Raw genomic sequence first — 18714 nt, forward strand, 5'->3', positions numbered from 1 at the left:
TTTGAGAGCTAAGAAGTGAGAAGTAGTAAAAAAATTAGGGATTTTAGATTTAGGGTTCCCGGTTCCCGAACCGGAACAGCGGTTCCTAAATAAATGGAACCGGAAACTAGAACCTCCCTACCTAGAACTGAGAACCAAATCGGACCCATCGGTCTGGTTCCCGGTTCTATCTTTAACCTGTGCTCACCCCTAGATGGAGGCGCCTCATGCGGAATTCTTGAGGCATATTTGGAAATTGTGGGGTCTAAGAGCCACGGTGCTATTCACACTTCCGGTCCAAATCGTACTCATCCTCTTCGGCCACAAGAGGAAGTCCAGCCCCCAGTCTCAAGCTGAGGATCGCCGTCTAGTCCGCGTACTTGATCGCGGACTCCTTGGCCATCGTCGCCATTGGCATCCTCTCCAACACTCTTAGAGAAGTGTACGAGAGAATGACGGTGGCCTCGATGACAATGACAAGTTGCTCGCATTCTGGGCCCAAATGCTTCTGCTTCTCTTGGGTGGCCCTGACACAATCACGTCCTATTCTCTGGAGGACAATGAACTCTGGCTCAGGCACTGCCTTCGCCTAGCGGTTCAAACATCAGCCACGACATATATCATCTTCATGGCCTGGACAAGCTCTTATCTCTCGTACCACAAGTCAGTGATAGCATTGGTGGGGATCGTCAAGTATGGGGAGAGGGTGTGCGCTCTTTGGATGGCGAGCAATGACAAGCTCAAGCAGTCAATGCTCGCCCCACCTGATTCGAGTTTGAATTACCCCCGCTTCCCAGAGTACACTTTAAAGAAGGCCGAGGGGTACATCATTGTGGTGGACACGTTGATTGAGATCGAAGAGCCAGAAGGTATTCCATCCACAATGATCGATCCTAAGGAAATTGTGAAAGCCTATGACCTGCTTCAGATATTCAAGTGCCTCTTTGTTGAGTGGACGTTCAGCTATGGCGAGAGGAACATTAGTAGGTCCATATTCAAGGATATCCATTTTAAAGACGCTTTTAGGATTGTTGAGATCGAGCTCGGGTTCCTCTATGATTTGCTCCACACGAAGGCCACGGTGCTTTACACCAAGTGGGGACTCCTCCGCTCGTTCACTTTCTCATCCACTCTGTTGGTGCTGGTGCTCTTCTCTTTGGCCAAGAAGTCACACCTGTCGAGATCCGATCTTTCCATCTTACTTGTTGCTCGCTTTCATTGTCTTCTTTGAGGCCTATTCGATTTTCATGCTGGTTTGCTCTGATTGGAGCAACGTTTGGTTGTGCAAGGGCAACAAGTGCTGTGCCTTGAGACATGGCTTGGTATGTGTCTTGAACTTCATAAGATCGACTGGACGACCTAGGTGGTCACACTCAATTGCCCAATTGATGTAGAACAAATATCAAATGTTTATATGAAAGCCTCCGAGCATCATAAAAGCGAGCGCTCCCGCCCTCGCCTTATGACGGGTTAATTTCAAAAGATCATAACTTTTGATCCGGAGGAGTTATAACGCGAACAGCATATCTATTTACACCAAAAAGTGAAAAAAAAAAATCATGAAAATAGGCATCGGGAGCTTTGGCGTCATAGTTCGCAACTTATCGATAGTGGGTGAGCAGAGGATTGGCATCGGCAACTTACCGATAGTTTGGTGTCAATAACAAAACTGCTTATGGATAAGGGTGGTTATTTGAACGTGGAGAGTGCCTAGAAAATAGGAAGATAATAACCACCGTTAGGAAGTTACTTTTTATTTAAAATTTAAAAGTTGTAAACGCTTGTACGAGATTATAAATATCCCAAGTTTGTATTTTGAAAAGGCCTCCCCCCCAACAACAGAACTCACGTTCTTTATCAGTTTATTTTTCTTTTATCTTTGCATTTCCTGCACTCGTACCTTTACATTTGGCCAAGGCCATTATTTTCCTGCAATTTACAAGCTTTAATTCTTTAGGAGTAGTTTTAATGCTCAGATTCACGTCGCCGAGTCGTCCTCCGATATGAATCTTCATCCTTGGTGCTTCGTCGTCGAGTCAAATCCCGGCGTAGTACCGCCGCTCTTTCAAGCTTTGTCCTCGAGTCAAATTCCGCCGAAGTTTGTTTCGATAGTACTTCCTAAACTTTTCCGTCGAGTCAAACTCCGGTTTGGTTTAGGTTTGTACAATTCCACGTTGATTTTTATGATCGCTTGGATATTTCCTGTCAAATCACTACAGAACCCGTCCTTCAATTAAAAGCCGAAGATCCATTTTCGATGTTTGTTTCCTTACGGATTAAATTACGGAGAAACAAATTGGCACGCCCGGTGGGACAAATGTGGCTGATTCGAGGAAATATGAAGGTACGTACTCAACTTAATCCTGACCATCCTAGTGGTGTTCTGGGTTATCATCTGCATAGTTGGTGGGACAAGTAACGAGAAGGAGGTGTCAACATCCCGAAGTAATTACCGATGAGCAGAGAAAACAGTTGGAGACGAAAATTCGATCGTAATGGCTTCTATAAGGAGGATACAGAATTGGCCCAACCAACAAATGAGACTCCACAAATTGCAGCAGCAGATGATGTTGAGTCAAGTTCTACACCTTCTATGTTCGTGAATTCAAAACCGATGCAAAAGGATCATGGGGCAAGATGGTCAACGACTTGTATGCTCTTCAAATGACAAAATATGAGGATTCGGCTTTTGTCAAGTAGCAGAAAAGTTACCGATGCCAGGGGGCAGATTCAGCTTCTATCAAGTAGCAGAAGAGTTATGGGGCACCTAAAGGCCATTAGTTAAAAGAATCGAATGATTGGTAAATCATTCAATTCTTTTAAGGGGGCATCTGTTTACACCAAAAAGTGAAAAAAAAATCATGGAAATAGGCATCGGGAGCTTTGGCGTCAGTAACTTACCGATAGTTCGCAACTTACCGATAGTGGGTGAGCAGAGGATTGGCATAAGTAACTTACCGATAGTTAGGTGTCAATAACAAAATTGCTTATGGATAAGGGTGGTTATTTGAACGTGGAGAGTGCCTAGAAAATAGGAAGATAATAACTATCGTTAGGAAGTTACTTTTTATTTAAAATTTAAAAGTTGTAAACGCTTGTACGAGATTATAAATATCCTAAGTTTGTATTTTGAAAAGGCCTCCCCTCTCAACAACAGAACTCATGTTCTTTATCAGTTTATCTTTCTTTTATCTTTACATTTCCTGCACTCGTACCTTTACATTTGGCCAAGGCCATTATTTTCCTGCAATTTACAAGCTTTAATTCTTTAGGAGTAGTTCTAATGCTCAGATTCACATCGCCGAGTCGTCCTCCGATATGAATCTTCATCCTTGGTGCTTCGTCGTCGAGTCAAATCCCAGCGTAGTACCGCCGCTCTTTCAAGCTTCGTCCTCGAGTCAAATTCCGTCGAAGTTTGTTTCGATAGTACTTCCTAAACTTTTCCGTCGAGTCAAACTCCGGTTTGGTTTAGGTTTATACAATTCCACGTTGATTTTTATGATCGCTTGGATATTTCTTGTCAAATCACCACAGAACCCGTCCTTCAATTAAAAGCCGAAGATCCATTTTCGGTGTTTGTTTCCTTACGGATTAAATTACAGAGAAACAATATCAAATCAAAATCCTTGAATTCCGATCATTCAAAGATAATCCTTGATTTCCAGGCCTTCAAAGATTTCGGATGTGATTTATAGATTTCGGAATGCGTTTTGAAGACTTTCCCTTTTATCAATAATTCCTTCAAAGATTTTGGACGTGATTTGCAGATTTCGAAATGCGTTTTCAAGACTTTCCCCTTTATCAATATTGTTTTCCTTAATTATGTTTTTTGATTTTGAATATTTGGTTGTTCCCCAAAAGGCGATCTCCCTATAAATAGGCGCCTAAGATATTATAAAATAAACGTTATCTTTTGGAAGTATTTTCCAAGTCTATCTTCCTCTGCGTCACCAATTCAGCTTGCTGAGCTTTTGCACTAAAGAGAGGCCCTTGGTTTACCATAACGTGCTTGAGTTCTTGAGGATCAATGAGAAGCTAGAAAAGTATCACTACACCCTCCATGACGACGTGTCCGACGAGTTTAGGGATTGGATATTCGGTCATATCAAGGAAGAACTTGTCAACGTGGAGGAGCAACTCGCGCCGGTCCCTATGGATATTCACAAATCTCTTACTAACCTACTCAAGGGTCATGGCCTCACTCAGGCTACGTGGGCCGTCAAGGGGAAATTCAACCAGGTTGTCCTAACTTGGCATATTGTTACCGAAATATTGTACTAGTCGAACTCGGAACAATCCGAACTCCCTTATTCTCAGGTGAGCAAGCTTCTCTCCAGGTATATGTTTTATCTTCTGGTCATGTACCCTTCTATGCTGCCCGGTGTAATAAGAGAAATAAGGCTCCGTGACACTTTCGCCAATGCCTTAAAGTTCTTCGAGGATCACCAATTACCCAATAATCGAGAGCCCTATCTCATGTGAGCTTCCGAAATACCGCTAGGCGAGAGAACAGAGGTTCAGCCAAGTATGTGAGGGACGCATGCTGGACCTTGGCACAGATGAGAGAGACAGAAAGAGAAATAAGGTGGGACATAATCGGGGAGCTCTGGGTGAAGATATTGATGTACGCCGCGAGCCAATGCAGAGGTGATCGCCATGCTGGGCAGCTGAGGCGAGGGGGAGAGCTTCTGACTCATGTTTGGTTCATGATGGCTCATTTCGGCCTGACTGATCATTTCGAGATGACTCAAGGCGAGGTCTTTGTAAAGGTCATACCGAGATAGGCCTTGATTCCCACTAATGACAAATCCTTATTCGGGTTTGGTCGATCTCGATCACTATTAAATGGAGCCTTGCAGATAAAACAACACAGATTCAAGCTTACGTACGTACACTTTCATCTCGTAAAGTTGACCTGGTCAGTCAATGTAACATGATATTTATTTGGTGGTTGATGTGTGAGCTGATTTAGTTGCTGATGTAAGTTTTTGGAAAGGACTCGAGCATCGTTATGCCTTCTTTTGGTGACATTCTCTAAGAAGCTTTTATCCATACTGGTGCTCGAAATGTAAGTATCTCTGCTCGTCAGTGCTATCCATATAACTACTAGGCCAATTTACAATCTAAATGAAATGGCAAAGAGTAACATTACATCAATTAAAAATTATTTGCAAAATTGATATATTAAGTCGTGCTACGTTCCATGTCATCTTTTAAACAGGCGGGCTCCCTTCAATATCTAAAAGCAATGGATGAGGTTTTATGCTCTGCCGCTAAGAAGACATGTTGCGTTTACTCACATATTCACGAACAACTTACGAATAAATCTAACCCAAAAAAAGTACCCTCACCTTATCCCCACCCGTCTCCCCACCCTCTGCCGCCCAACCCTTGACCTGCAAGGGTCTCCTTGCCGCCTCCACCCACCGTGTCGCCGCTGCCACCTACACCCACTGAGTCGCCAACCCCAACTTGTTGCCAATTGCTATACATTGATTGAGGATGGCCTTGGGATCTCGGTGCTCGAGTTCGAGTCCTTGACACCCGTGCCTAGGTCCATCGTGGTCAGGATAGAGACCCCAGAGCCCATGCCCTAGTTCCTGCGCCCAGGTCCATCAAGGCCAAGCTAGGGTCTAGGTCCATCAAGGCTAGACTCGGAACCTTGGTGCTCATTCCAGGTTTTCCGGCTACCTATGTGTAAGTTGTTAGCACCCATTACAGATGATGGAAAATATTTTCCAGTTCATTTTCAGTTTCAGTCATATATCGGAAAACATTGTCATTATCCTGAAAAATAACTTCCTAAAAAGTATTTTCCAGAAATGTTATATTTTCCGCTAAACAAACAGAGCAGTAAAGTAAATCGAAGAAAGATTTCAACCATAGTCTTTTTTCAAGAATTTCCATACAAGCCCATGCAAATTTGGTTATGTTGACAAAGGAGATACTAGCGATAATGGCAAATTTCATAACTCCTTTGGTTCAATGCGAATTGAATTACTCGAGGAACGAACTCTTTCATTTTTCATGTTTGGAAAGGAATCTAAATGTGGATTTGGAGTCCCTTTGGTATAAAACTCCTCAAAAACTGCGGAATTCAATTACCTTACAATTGATAATATTGAAATTCCTGTAGACCTCTTAATTTTGGCTCAACGCATTTCAAGTTTGACCGACTTGTCCAGAGGTCATATTTTGTTGAAAACCCGGTCAAATAGTGTTTTTTTTTAATCAAGAATATATATTTTTCTTTTATTTTCCTTTAGTAAAATTTTTTTATCATTGTGCTCATGACCAGAGATCTAAGATATTATTGTGCTAGAAGTTAAGAACGGTCGATTCTAGTTTTCTTATTGAAGTCTGACGGGCTTAGCTGCTCTTTGTCAACCCATTTCCTTTGGGGCCAAGAATCAATCCTATTGGCTGTCTAAAGAAAGGAGAGTGGCTGATCGAACACAATCAATGCTTATAAAAAGCCCTCTCCGAAACTGTGTAGCAGTCTCACTGGTTTAAGAAATAGTTACAATTTTATCAAGTCATTTAGAAAAGATTAGTAAGGGATCGTCATATCCTTATAGCACTAAAAATATGATGACGAAACGATCAAATGAATGAAGAATCGATGAAATGCCAGCCCAAACCAATGAGAAGCTATTCCACACATAGTCTATAGATCATCATGATGTGGATCAATATCATCTTAACAATTAATTATAAATCGGTCTCACCCTTGGCCCTACGTTGTTAATGAATAAAATGAGTTTAGTCTATCTGATCGGCTATAAAATATTTTTTTCTAAACCAAACTATAATATTCATTCGAATGCGACATCATGTTTTAGAGCAGGTATCCCATGAATCTAGTACACATACCAAACTGAATATGAACGTCCAGATATGATCGACCCATCATCTTCAACGTTCCAGATCCAAATTTTTATAGACATGGCACTCGTATCAAAATTTCTCCACGTTTCAAGCAATATTGGGCCAATGTAATTTTTAAGTGATGGTGTCAGCCATTCCTTCACGCATCAAATAATATAATGATTAATTACTATATTTGATAACACCTCTATCTCAGAGAGCTTCAACGCCGTTCCAGCAACACCAACAACCCAAGCAATGAAGGAAGCAATCGTGCTGTATCCGTCACCGGCCATCGGCCACCTCATCTCCATGGTGGAGCTCGGCAAGCTCCTCCTCACCCACCGCCCTTCCCTCTCCATCCACATCCTCATCACCAACCAAGCTTACGACGCCGGCTCTACCACTGCCTACATCGCCTCTGTCTCCGGCACTCTCCCCTCAATTGCCTTCCACTACTTCCCTACCACCACCCTCCCCCCGGACTACTCCACGACCTCCCCGCACCATGAGACCCTCGCCCTCGAGCTCCTCCGCCTCAACAACCCCAACGTCCGCCGCGCCCTCACCACTATCTCCGAAAATTATGTCGTTCGCGGCCTCATCATCGACTTCTTCTGCGTCGCTGCCATCACCATCGCACACGAGCTCAACATCCCGTGCTACTACTTCGTCACTTCCGGCGCTGGCTACCTCAACTTCTTCCTTTACGTCCCAACTCTTCACGACAAGTTTGCCAAAAGCTTTAAAGACTTTGACGCCCCCATAGATGTCCCTGGCACACCGCCGCTACCGCCCTCCGATGTTGCAAAGCCGATGCAGGATCGCTATGATGAGGCCTACAAGGGCTTCTTGGATTCGTCCCTGAAGATGCAGACTTCGGCTGGAATCATAGTCGACACCTTTGAGAAGCTTGAGCTGAGAGCGATACGAGCCATCATGGACGGCGAGTGTGTGCCCGGCGGGCCCACTCCGCCGCTTTACTGCATCGGGCCGCTGATCTCAAGCAGGGAAGGTGACGACGGTGGATCGCCGGAGTGTCTGACGTGGCTAGACTTGCAGCCGAGAGGGAGCGTTGTGTTCCTGTGTTTCGGTAGCTTGGGCGTGTTCTCCGTGGAACAGCTGAAGGAAATAGCGACGGGGCTGGAGAGGAGCGGTCAACGGTTCTTGTGGGTGGTCCGTAACCCAATAAAGACCATGCCGGGGATACCCGACCCGGACTTGGGCTCGCTGCTTCCGGACGGATTCTTGGAACGTACCAAAGAGAGGGGGCTCGTAATCAACAAATGGGCCCCGCAGGTGGCGGTACTGAGCCACGGCTCAGTGGGCGGGTTTGTGACTCACTGCGGGTGGAACTCGGTGCTCGAGGCCTTGTGCGCGGGTGTGCCGATGCTGGCATGGCCGCTCTACGCGGAGCAGCGGCACAACAGGGTGCTGCTGGTGCAGGAGATGAGGATCGCCCTACCGGTGGACGAATTGGAGGACGGGCGGGTGAGTTCAGACGAGGTGGAGAAGCGAGTCAGAGAGCTGATGGAGAGTGAGGAGGGCAAGACGGTGCGAGAGCGAGCGCTTGCCATGAAAGAAGAAGCTACGGCTGCGCTGAGCCCCGGCGGGTCGTCTTGGTCGGCGTTGGCCGGACTCATTGAGTCATGGAAGCGCGAGTGAAATGCTCCGGATGCTGTTGGTCGCTTGGAGGCGAATTGACGTACGTTACGAACAAAGTGGCATGTGCTTTTTATGTTTTTGTATTATGGAAACGTAAACAGAAGGATGAGCGTGGTTGAGTTTTATCTTGAAGCCTGCTCTCTGATTCTCCCCATGCAAACCAAGATCGTTTCTTTTCTGGGTGAAATAAAATCTCTCTCGAATTGTACTTGCAAAATCGTTCTCTCCTTTTGATTATCTGTCCGCACCGCAATTGAAAATACTAAGCTCCGTGATTTGGCAAATGTCAACGATTACAGAACTTCTGAAGTTATGATAACTCTTGTTATCATCTCACTCAACTTTGAAGTGCAGCTACATTTTAAAACATAGATTACATATCATCCGCCACTATATGAAATGTTCCTTTTCTCTTTCTTTATGGCCATAGACAACCAATAAATTTGGAGGGGAACCCAGACGAAACACTGTTTTGTCGTCCGGTCATAGCAAAATGGCCTTTAGGCCCATTGGGCCATCAGAAATGCGTGGGTCGGTAACTCGGTTTAGTATAGAAGTGGGTTTGGAGGTTTAGATTTTGTAATTGGCTATTCTTTCCTGCATAATTAAAATTGAATTGGATATATATGTGTATATATATATATAAATATATAGCATATAAGGACCCGAGCAGGTCCTTAAATTGCTCAAAGGGAGAGGAAAAGGAACTCCCCGGTATAGTGGAGGGAACCCCGTAAGTTCTCTCCGTATTACTTTTCTCCCACAAAGACAAAGATAAGAAGGGAACTGAGGAGTCTCTTGGGTGGAAAAGGTAGACTCCATGTCAGTTTCGGCTAGTTATCTCCGGGTAGGTAGATATAGTAGTCTCCCGCGTCTAGGGTGACAAGAGGGGAGTTTCGGCTTCTGCAATATATAGAGATATATATTGATATATAAATATAGCATGTCTTTTATATAACTTTTGAAATACTATACAGTACATTCACCGTAAGTTATAGTTCAGGAGATATTGGGATAAGAATCTAGTTCAGTCTAATTTACTTTGGTCTTCTGTTAATTTGGCTCGATTGCATTCCTCTTGGGTCTATCAATTCTTGAGACGGAACAAAAAATCAAAGTGATGAACATTTCAAATCATAGACCCAATTTTAGTGTTGCTAGTTGAGAGCTCGATTCCGTCTTTATGGAGTTGTAGAATCAACAAGGCGAATTCAAGCTTTCTAACATACTAGCCCACGAGCTTGGTTGAAACCTTAGTATAGATTGAATATGCTTCACATTGCTACGTAAACTCGAGTTCGAGGCATTACAGCTTTGGATGTATATAGTCTTTCATTATATAAAATAAAATCAGACTTAAAGCTTCCCCTTGGGATTTCTTATCATGATACACCAGGCTTTTGTCATGAAAGTGGTATAACTTGTCCAAAATTATGAAAGTGGATCATAAATCTAGCTGAAGTAACTAATTAATCCACTTGGAATAAAATTTCTCAAATAAAGAGTGCGGCTTTTCCTATCTCCTCCCTAGAATTTTCTCCTCTCCCTCTTATCTTTACACAACTTTCTTCTTCATCCTCCATAGAGGAGAGGGTTTGAGCTAAATCTCTCCCTTCCCTCCCTTTTTATCTTTTTCTTTAACTAATTTGATTATCTGTTATCTTATTATTGCTTTTTTCACATTTTGCGGAGCTTTCTCTTCTGATCTAATTTAGATTTGGAAGTTTTTTCTCTCTTGTTTAGGAAACGTTTCTATCCCAATCAAGTCTAGGTTTGGAGATTTTTGCGTGTATGATTTCAGGGTTTCCATTCACTCGAGTTTTATTAGTGTACAAGTCCAGTTTCAAATGAGATCAAAGGAGTTTTGTGAAGGTTTTACTCTCACTTTGTCGATGATTGGCCGTCGATTTTAGTTTGAAAAAGTCACAAATTTGCTCTTTGAGCAGGTGACCCATAATCTTGTTCAGATTATTCTTCTTATTATCTGGAGCTTGTCTAGTTTTGAAGTTGTCTAGGATTTGTCTTAGTTTGTAGTTGGACTGAGTTGTTTCTCTTGTATTTCCGTGGAAATGAATGAAATATTACTTTGACAAAAAAAAAATTACCTTGCAATTGATAGTATCGAGATTCTTATAGACCCCTTAATTTTGACTTAAGGCATTTCAAGTTTGACCGACTTGTCATGAGGTCAAACTTTGTTGAAAACGATCAAAAGTGTTTTTTATTAAAAGGAATTATTTTCTTTGTACCAACCACAGATTCCCAAGAACATCTAACTTGTCAAAAAGGGCCAAAACTTGCACGGCACTGAGTGTATAAACAACCAAATATGCAGATCATGTCCAATATTTACACCGAAGCTGCCTTCACGAGCAGCCGGAAGTGTCATTCACGTTTTGTTCATTAGAATATAAATAAATAAAGCAACACTAATCACTCCCAAGACATGGTCATCATTGTAACAGATCGAATTTGTTAATCCCAAACTAAAATCTTAATCATACTGTCAAATAAGAAATATTTGATTGAACGTGGAGTGGAGGTTCTGTTAGCTGCATATTTTTCATGGGTAATCTCGAAAATGTATCACATGTTAATGGTCAAAGTAACATACTAATTATTTCGGCCTTCGTGGCAACAGATGATTGTCACATTACCTTTTTCTTCGGGGTCCACATAAATGCATCGTTCAATGCTTTACTAGGCAGAGATTGGTTACATAAAAAATCAAATAATGTTTTTCTAGAATGATGATAAATTAGAGTTATTAATTCTAATCGACTATAATTTTCAACCAGTTTGATTGATACATGATTTTGGTTGACTAGTCTGATAAAAGTAAAAATTTAAGATTAGGAGTTCCTGATCACAACAAGGTTCGCTTCTTGGCCAATAAGAGTTATTCAATATTTTTTTAAAGTTCTATTGCATTCTATCTGAACTTAGGTATTGTTTTCCTTTAGGTTGACGTTTTAGCCAACCCTTAAAGTCAACCCTCGGTCAATATTTTTGAAAATTTGAAAAAATTTAAAAAAATCATCAATTCTATCTTCTGCAAGCATAATTAGACTTTCAATTTGTAATTTTTACAAAAAACCGTTCGAGAGTGGACTTTTTGGTCAAATCGAGAATTTTGACCCTCGAACGAGAAATTCCAAAATTCACTCATTTTCATTCATATTTTAGTTTTCATTCCTTCTCAACATTTAATCCAAGGATTGTAACACATCGAAATTTCAAGCCAATTTTAAGAGTTTGAACTTGAGACTGGTCGGTCAATTCTTGAGCACAAGTTTAGAGCCCTTATCAGTACTCTATAAATAGCGTTAATTATCCTTGTTCAAACCTTTTTTTTTCGGTCAAAGAGGTAGCTTTCATTACTAAACACGGAAGAAATGCTACAAGGTTCGGAATCAGTACATAATAAAACCCATAATGTGGGGGGGCGCTTAGACAGCCAATTGACGGGAAGTAAATTTTTTCGATGAGCTTTGATAACCCAATCCACAATCAAATTAGCTTCGCGGGGTTTATACTTAACTGAGACTCCGTTAAGTTGTGCCAAACTAGATTTGCAGTCTTCAATAATCGTACGCACTGTCCATGGGCTTTGGACTCGGCCTAATAAGCATTGCCCAGCTGATAAGCTATCCGTAACTACTTCCACGTTCACGCACAGATCAACTGAAGACTTTAGTTTCTGTGTCTCCACCAGCCTCGACAAAATCGCACGGAGGGCTAGGGTTTCGATCACAAGGGCTGAAGAGGCATGGGCATTCATGGCAAAGCCATCGGTGACAATGCCATCGGAGTTCCTGCAAATTCCGGCTACGGATCCCTCAAGTGAGTCAACACACCATGAGCCATCCACAGTGTATTTCAGAACTCCCTTCTCAGGTGGAACCCATCGCTCAGGTAACTCGATATCCTCTTTTCTTTGATTTCTTTCTTCTGGGTTCCATCTTTTGAATAGTTTGTTCTCTGCAATTGCTGATTCTATGTTTTCGCTTGGACTTGGTGGTCGGCCTTGGAAGACCAGCATGTTTCTCTCTTTCCAGATAAACCAAAGGGTCCCGACGAGCAACTCTTTTGATGGTGCGTCATTGCCTTCGGTGAGACTATCTAGTATCCACTTGTCTATTCTAGTTAAATGCTGAGGGGAGGAATCAATATTTAGTTTTGGATCTGACCATATGGCTTTTGTCTAGTCACACAGGATGAAGAGATGCTCTAGGGTTTCCGGCGCTCGATGGCGTATGGGGCACATCAGGTCAGGTGTCATTTTCTTCCAGTGTAGGTTTTCCTTTGTAGGAAGTGCATTGCTACATAAACTCCACATAAAAAACCTGATCTTTGGGTGGGTACGGAGATGCCATATCATGTTCCATAGAGTTTTGGGAGGTTGGTATGATGTGGAGGCCTGGTTTTTGTTGCTATGGATGTTTGATGTATAGATTCTGTTGTATCCACTTTTGACCGAGTAAAGTCCCGATTTATCCCCAGTCCAAATTGGCTTATCAGTCCCCATGATAGGCCTAAGTGGAATAGCAAGAATTTCGTGCACTAGGTTCTCTTCAAAAAAGATTGACAACTTCTATACATCCCATTGCTTATATTCCTGATTAATCAACTCTGCCACAAGCTGATGTTCACCTTGGTTTGCTGGGCCTCCAATTCGTCCTGGTCGGGCCAGGTGGGCTCGATTGGGCTCATCCAATTGGGCCGAACCAGGCTAGCCCACAAGCCCATTTGATCGGCCCTCTCTTCATTCTCTCATAATTACAAAATTTCCACTCATCAAAATTACGAAATTGCCATGCCATGTCATCAATCCAAGTGAGAGCCAACCTTAGCCACTCATGAGTCCTCTAATCTTGGTCATATAAATTACCATGTTACCTATCATTGTCATTAAATTTCAGCCAATAAGAGCATTCCTCAACCATTAAGCATTAAATCAAGACCATGGTTGAGATTAAAGGATTTTTAAAATTTCCCTCCAATTTTTTTGCCTCTATCTCTCTCACCTCTCACTTGAACAAGGACTCTCTCTCTCTCTTCCGCCAATTCCAGCTCATCTTCGACGTCCTCATGCTGACGTATCTTTGCTACCTCCTCCTTCAGTGTGTCCTTGGTGTGACCATGGGTGGTGTCGCCTCCAATTCCCACCGGAATTACCTTGATTTGGCCATCTCCGATCATTGCTTGCTTGCCGATCATTAATCAAAGTAGGATTTACATCTTTGTTAATGATTCAATATGATCATCCATTGATGTTAGGATTAATCATAATATAAAATTAAAATTATGTCTTCAACCTATGATCAATCTAAACTAGGATGTGATTGATTCAATCAAAACCGGAATGAAATTGCATATCAATTTTGCATCGTTTGATAGAATCAATATTGCATGTTTAGATTAATTTTAGACCTCTATTGCATGTTGACCAAATTCCAGTAGGTAGAATTTAATGTTGATTTTGATGTGTGTTTGATAATTGCACTTTGATTTCATGAATTTAGATGAAATTCTCTAGGGGCAAGAACAATAGGAGTGCCATAACTTCTTTTTTTTCGCTCACTTAGGTGCCATATTGGAGTAAAATCGATCATTTGAGTGTCACTTCTAGCAAATCGTCCTACATGGATTTTTTGTAATTTTTAAAATTTTTAATTTTCCTTTTTTTCTTTGTTTTTTTTTATCTGTGTGCCAGTTGTAAAGGCCTTGCCCTCGGCTGGTGGGGCCATGAAGGCCCTGGGCGAGGTCATCGCCTGCAAATCAATAAATTTGTACTTGTTTGTCGAATGTGGGGCATATGGCAAAATTATGTCATGTATCTTGCCATGTGCCAATCAGTCTTAAACCTTTCAATTATAAAAATTGAGTACTAAACCTTTTGACGATTTGTCAATGTAGTCTATCCGATCAATTTTAACCGAAAATCAGTAACAGGATATCGACTGTCTTACATGACACGACTGACGCTAACATGGACAAATTTTACAAATTTTAAATATTATTTTCTGATTTTTTAATTTATTTTATTGTGGCTGGTGAGGGTCGCTTCCCTCGCCTAGAGAATTCCTATTTTTTACTCTCGACAATAATGCACGCAAATGATCAAGTCCAGCTGAAATATTGACAAATATGAAAAACATGTCATGATGTGTCCCCTTTACCACTTCAAAATGTCTCAAATCGAAGTCAAAACAGCTTATCTCGGATTGGTGACCACGCTTCTTAGAACAAACAAAATTGAAAGTGGGCACCATCGTCCTTTTCCTAAATTTTCCAATTTTTATCCAAAATGATTTTCTTATCTTGCTTTTTTTATGGACCAATTAAATGTAGTGACAATTACTAGGTTGGACCGGACCCATTTGTAACTTTTGAATTATGGAAGAGGTCATGAACCGTCGGCTTTCGATTTGGTTCGATGATGAATGGACTTTAGCCCTAATTAAGTTATGCAATCAACTGCTCTCTTTTGGGTACTGTATCAGCTAACGACAATTTCAATGCACAACGTGCAAATCATGCAAAATTTACGAGAATTTTAATTGGTTCTTATAATAAATTGATAAGGATCCAGCACTAAAAATTGTTACTCGGTAAAGCGCATTAGGAGGCCCCGAAGGTTGACTTTTTCTTTAATTACTTTTGGTTTGGGAGATTGATCACGTTGCAACTAATTTGGGGAATGCACACAAAGAGGGCACAAGTCCTTGGATCAATTGAAACTTTAGATAAGACCCAATTTTTGTATAGGCAATGAAAATAAGATATTGAATTAGCAAATGTAAAGAAGGATTTATGTTTATAATCCAACTTAGATGAAATCGGTGTTTGTTCTATCTTTAGATACATCATATCATTTTTAAGTAGGTTGAACTTTAGGATCGGGCAGTCGTTTATAATGTCATTGTCGTGATATCTTACCTACGCCATGATTGTTTATTTGATTTCTTCCACTTCTTTTCCTTTGTTTTATTGGCCAAATTCCTTGAATTCCTTTCACCCACTTATTTATACATCATGATTCATGAGTTTGAATCGTTCATCTTCCTATATCTTTCGCATGGTTTATGATTGCATCATTTTACCAAACCTTCATATGAGATCGAGAGAGGGGAATAAACATTTGCTTGAAACACTCACAAGTGGAATGACTTCTCGCCTGCTTAATTACAACTATTAGTGATATTGCTATTTGTTTGCAAAATTCATTAATCATTCTTTCTTCCTTAAATGATCTCCTCATCTGCCATCGCGTCTTCATTGATTTTGACATTATGCTTTTCAAAATTCGTAGTTACTCTAGGTATAATTTCTTCTTTGGTCCATGAACTTATGCTTTTATTGCCATTCAAGTATTTGAACTTTTAATATGTCTACTAGGTCCTAGAATTAATTCTATCTGTCGAAGCCAACAAAAGTCTGACGTGGAATGCTTGATTTGCCACGTTCCTATTGAGAAATCTCTTTATACTCAAAGTCTGGTTGTGATCTTCATCTTCGAAGTTGGGGCGTATGCATATAAGGGATAGTCCATGGTAGGGGTGAGCACGGGTCTAGGATAGACCTTGGCTGGTCTGGTTCTTGGTTTTGGGTGCGGAACCGAACCAAATCGGGAAACCAGACCGGACCGAACATTTGGAGCAATCTTTAATGGATGACTGAGAAAGGAAGTTTTATAATTCATGTTTTATGTTATGTGTTTTGAACTTTTTATTATTTATTCTATTTTACATGTTCATCTTTTATGGGTTGTTGCTTTTGGCATATGGGAATTTTTGTTGTTGTTTTAATTTACATTTTGCTTGACTAAGGGGTGAGTTGGACACTTCCCAATTGCTTTATATTTCCTTTTGTTTTGTACCGTACTTCACATCATTTTGTTGTTCTACTATTTTGTTATAATTGCTATTTGTCTCGGTTGTAAATAAGAGAGGTTTTACTAAATTTTATTCTTTTACGGAATAAAAAAATAAAACAAAAAAAGGAATTGGCTAGTTCCCGGATAGACCCTGAAACAGGACCAGACCGAACTAGATCGACAAGGTCAATTTGACGGTCTGCAAGGTAGGTTTCAGCTTCCAAATAACTGCAAATTGGTCCCGACAAATTAGATGCCAAGTTTCAGGTCTGGAACCTAGCCACCATGGAATCGTTCACCCCTAGTCCATGGTGGCAAAAAAGTTCTTCGCACATCAAAATGTTGTTGGCTTGAATTGGAGCTGCAACACATTGGATTTGGAATCGGAGGGACTCAATTAGAAAAGTTATAGAAGTTTGAAGACTTGATCAAACAAATTAAATTTGAAGGACCTATTTGGAAAAATATTGAAGTTCAGGAAGTAAAATAGACTATTCGTATTAATTTAAGTGATGATCGAGTCTTATTTCTATTAATTGAATTTCTTCTCGATAAGGTAAAAAACGATGCAAATTAAGCTTCAAGTTCAAAAACTTTTACGGATATGCCCACTCTTCTTGGATTTTCTTTCGGAAATGACTTCAATTTGTTACAATTTTAAATAAAAATTGAATGCTGACGTGGCAGCCTAATTTATTGGGCTCCACATTGCACCTCTAAAAAAAATGATGATTACTTTGGACACTAACCCTCCACTTCGTTCGGTGCCTTTATTCACCTCAACAAATCTCGATATTTGATACGATAGCTATAAATTTTGCAATTACCCTTTATATATATATGAATTAATGGTTTGGATGGTTGCGACACCAAATGAAGACACCAACCGGGATAGAGGATCGCGTGATTGTTGCTGCACATATAGTGCGATGCGAAGGTTACGTGCCGCACATTATCATTGAAATAATGAATTTGACATTGTCTTCTACACTATATAATATGGCATTGGTTTATGACCATGAACTCACGCGGTAGTTGAAATGTTGTGTTAAACTAGGGAAAGTAAACATTTCGTGATTCGAAAGGTAGCTTTCATAGAATGAGTAGGAAGCTTGAAAAGGTAGAAGCTATTAAAGCAGTTATAATAGCTTTTGCTTTCTAACTTATAGGTGAAATTTATAAAAGTGATTTATGTGACGGCCCAGGCGGCAATGCGTGGGGAGGAGAGATGGCGGTGTGTCCGCGCCTTGGTCCTCAGATGTGCGCAGGGAAGGGGGGAGCCTCTTTTGTCCCACATTGCCTAGGGGGGAATCCTGGACTGGCTTATAAGGTTCGGGGTTCTCTATTTGTACATATACGTTTTCTGGGCAAAGCCTAGAGAAACAAAACCGTGAGGGCCCAATGGAGCCCAAAGCGGACAATATGTGTATAGTGGCGGACCCGGAGTATTACATGTGGTATCAGAGCCGACTCTCGACCGCATGTGGGACCACATCGAGGGCGTTATGCCCGTAAGGGGTGAAGAGTGTGACGGCTCAGGCGGCGGTGCACGGGGGAATAGGGATGGCAGTGCATCCGCGCCTCAGTCCTTGGACGTGCGCAGGGAAGGGGAAAGTCTTGGACTGGTTTATAAGGCTCGGGGTTCTCTATCTGTGCATAAGCATTTTCTGGACGAAGCCCAGAGGAACAAAACGATAAGGGCCTAGTGGGGCCTAAAACGGACAATATGTGTATAGTGACAACCCGGGGTGTTACAATTTATCTCCAAGCTTCTAAAATGAATTATTTTATAAAACACACCTAGATATATTGAAAAGCTAAAAGCCTACTATAACGGCAGTCATTGTATCTCATATCATACAATATTGAGTAGATATGGTTTGACAATAGCCAGGTAGAACACTTTATGAATAGGCGCCAAGTCTCGACACAATTTAACACGCTAAGGGAGACCAAATGCCATAAAGAAAAGCATGAACTCAAGCGATCCAGACAAAAATAACCATACTTTTTCGAATAATTCAGAAAATGGACAAACGTTTACTCGAAAAACGAATTTTTCTATCTGATTCTAAAAAAACAGTATTTTATACCCTTTTAGGACCCAAACAATCCCATGTTGCAAAATGACTCCACAAAAATATATACATTTTCCTTGAGGAGCAACACTATCCACCGTTGTTCCGACTAAAAAAGGTGATGTGGCATCAGACGTGACTAATGATGATATGTACATGTTAACACCTAAATTTTAGCAACCCCTTAACATTAGTTCACATTTTCATTATAGGCATTAGTAACACCTTCATAGCACTCAAGTGGGT

The 18714-nt window shown here is 41.2% G+C and overlaps 2 protein-coding genes across 2 annotated transcripts; both read left to right on the forward strand.

Moving 5' to 3' along the window:
* Positions 1-275: 275 nt before the first annotated feature.
* On the forward strand, positions 276-4793 carry LOC115663140 (uncharacterized). Its single transcript, XM_056315626.1, has 2 exons — positions 276-1369; positions 3939-4793. Exon 1 carries the CDS (start codon positions 482-484, stop codon positions 1208-1210), a length of 729 nt encoding a protein of 242 aa, XP_056171601.1. The 5' UTR covers positions 276-481; the 3' UTR covers positions 1211-1369; positions 3939-4793.
* A 2271-nt stretch (positions 4794-7064) lies between these two features.
* On the forward strand, positions 7065-8650 carry LOC115663139 (UDP-glycosyltransferase 88A1-like). Its single transcript, XM_030585181.2, has one exon. The coding sequence runs from the start codon at positions 7105-7107 to the stop codon at positions 8509-8511; it is 1407 nt and encodes a 468-aa protein (XP_030441041.2). The 5' UTR covers positions 7065-7104; the 3' UTR covers positions 8512-8650.
* Positions 8651-18714: the final 10064 nt, after the last annotated feature.

Source organism: Syzygium oleosum, unplaced genomic scaffold, assembly GCF_021117445.2.
Source record: "Syzygium oleosum isolate NSW1041296 unplaced genomic scaffold, Sole_v2.1 Sole_v2.10, whole genome shotgun sequence".
NCBI lineage: Eukaryota > Viridiplantae > Streptophyta > Magnoliopsida > Myrtales > Myrtaceae > Syzygium > Syzygium oleosum.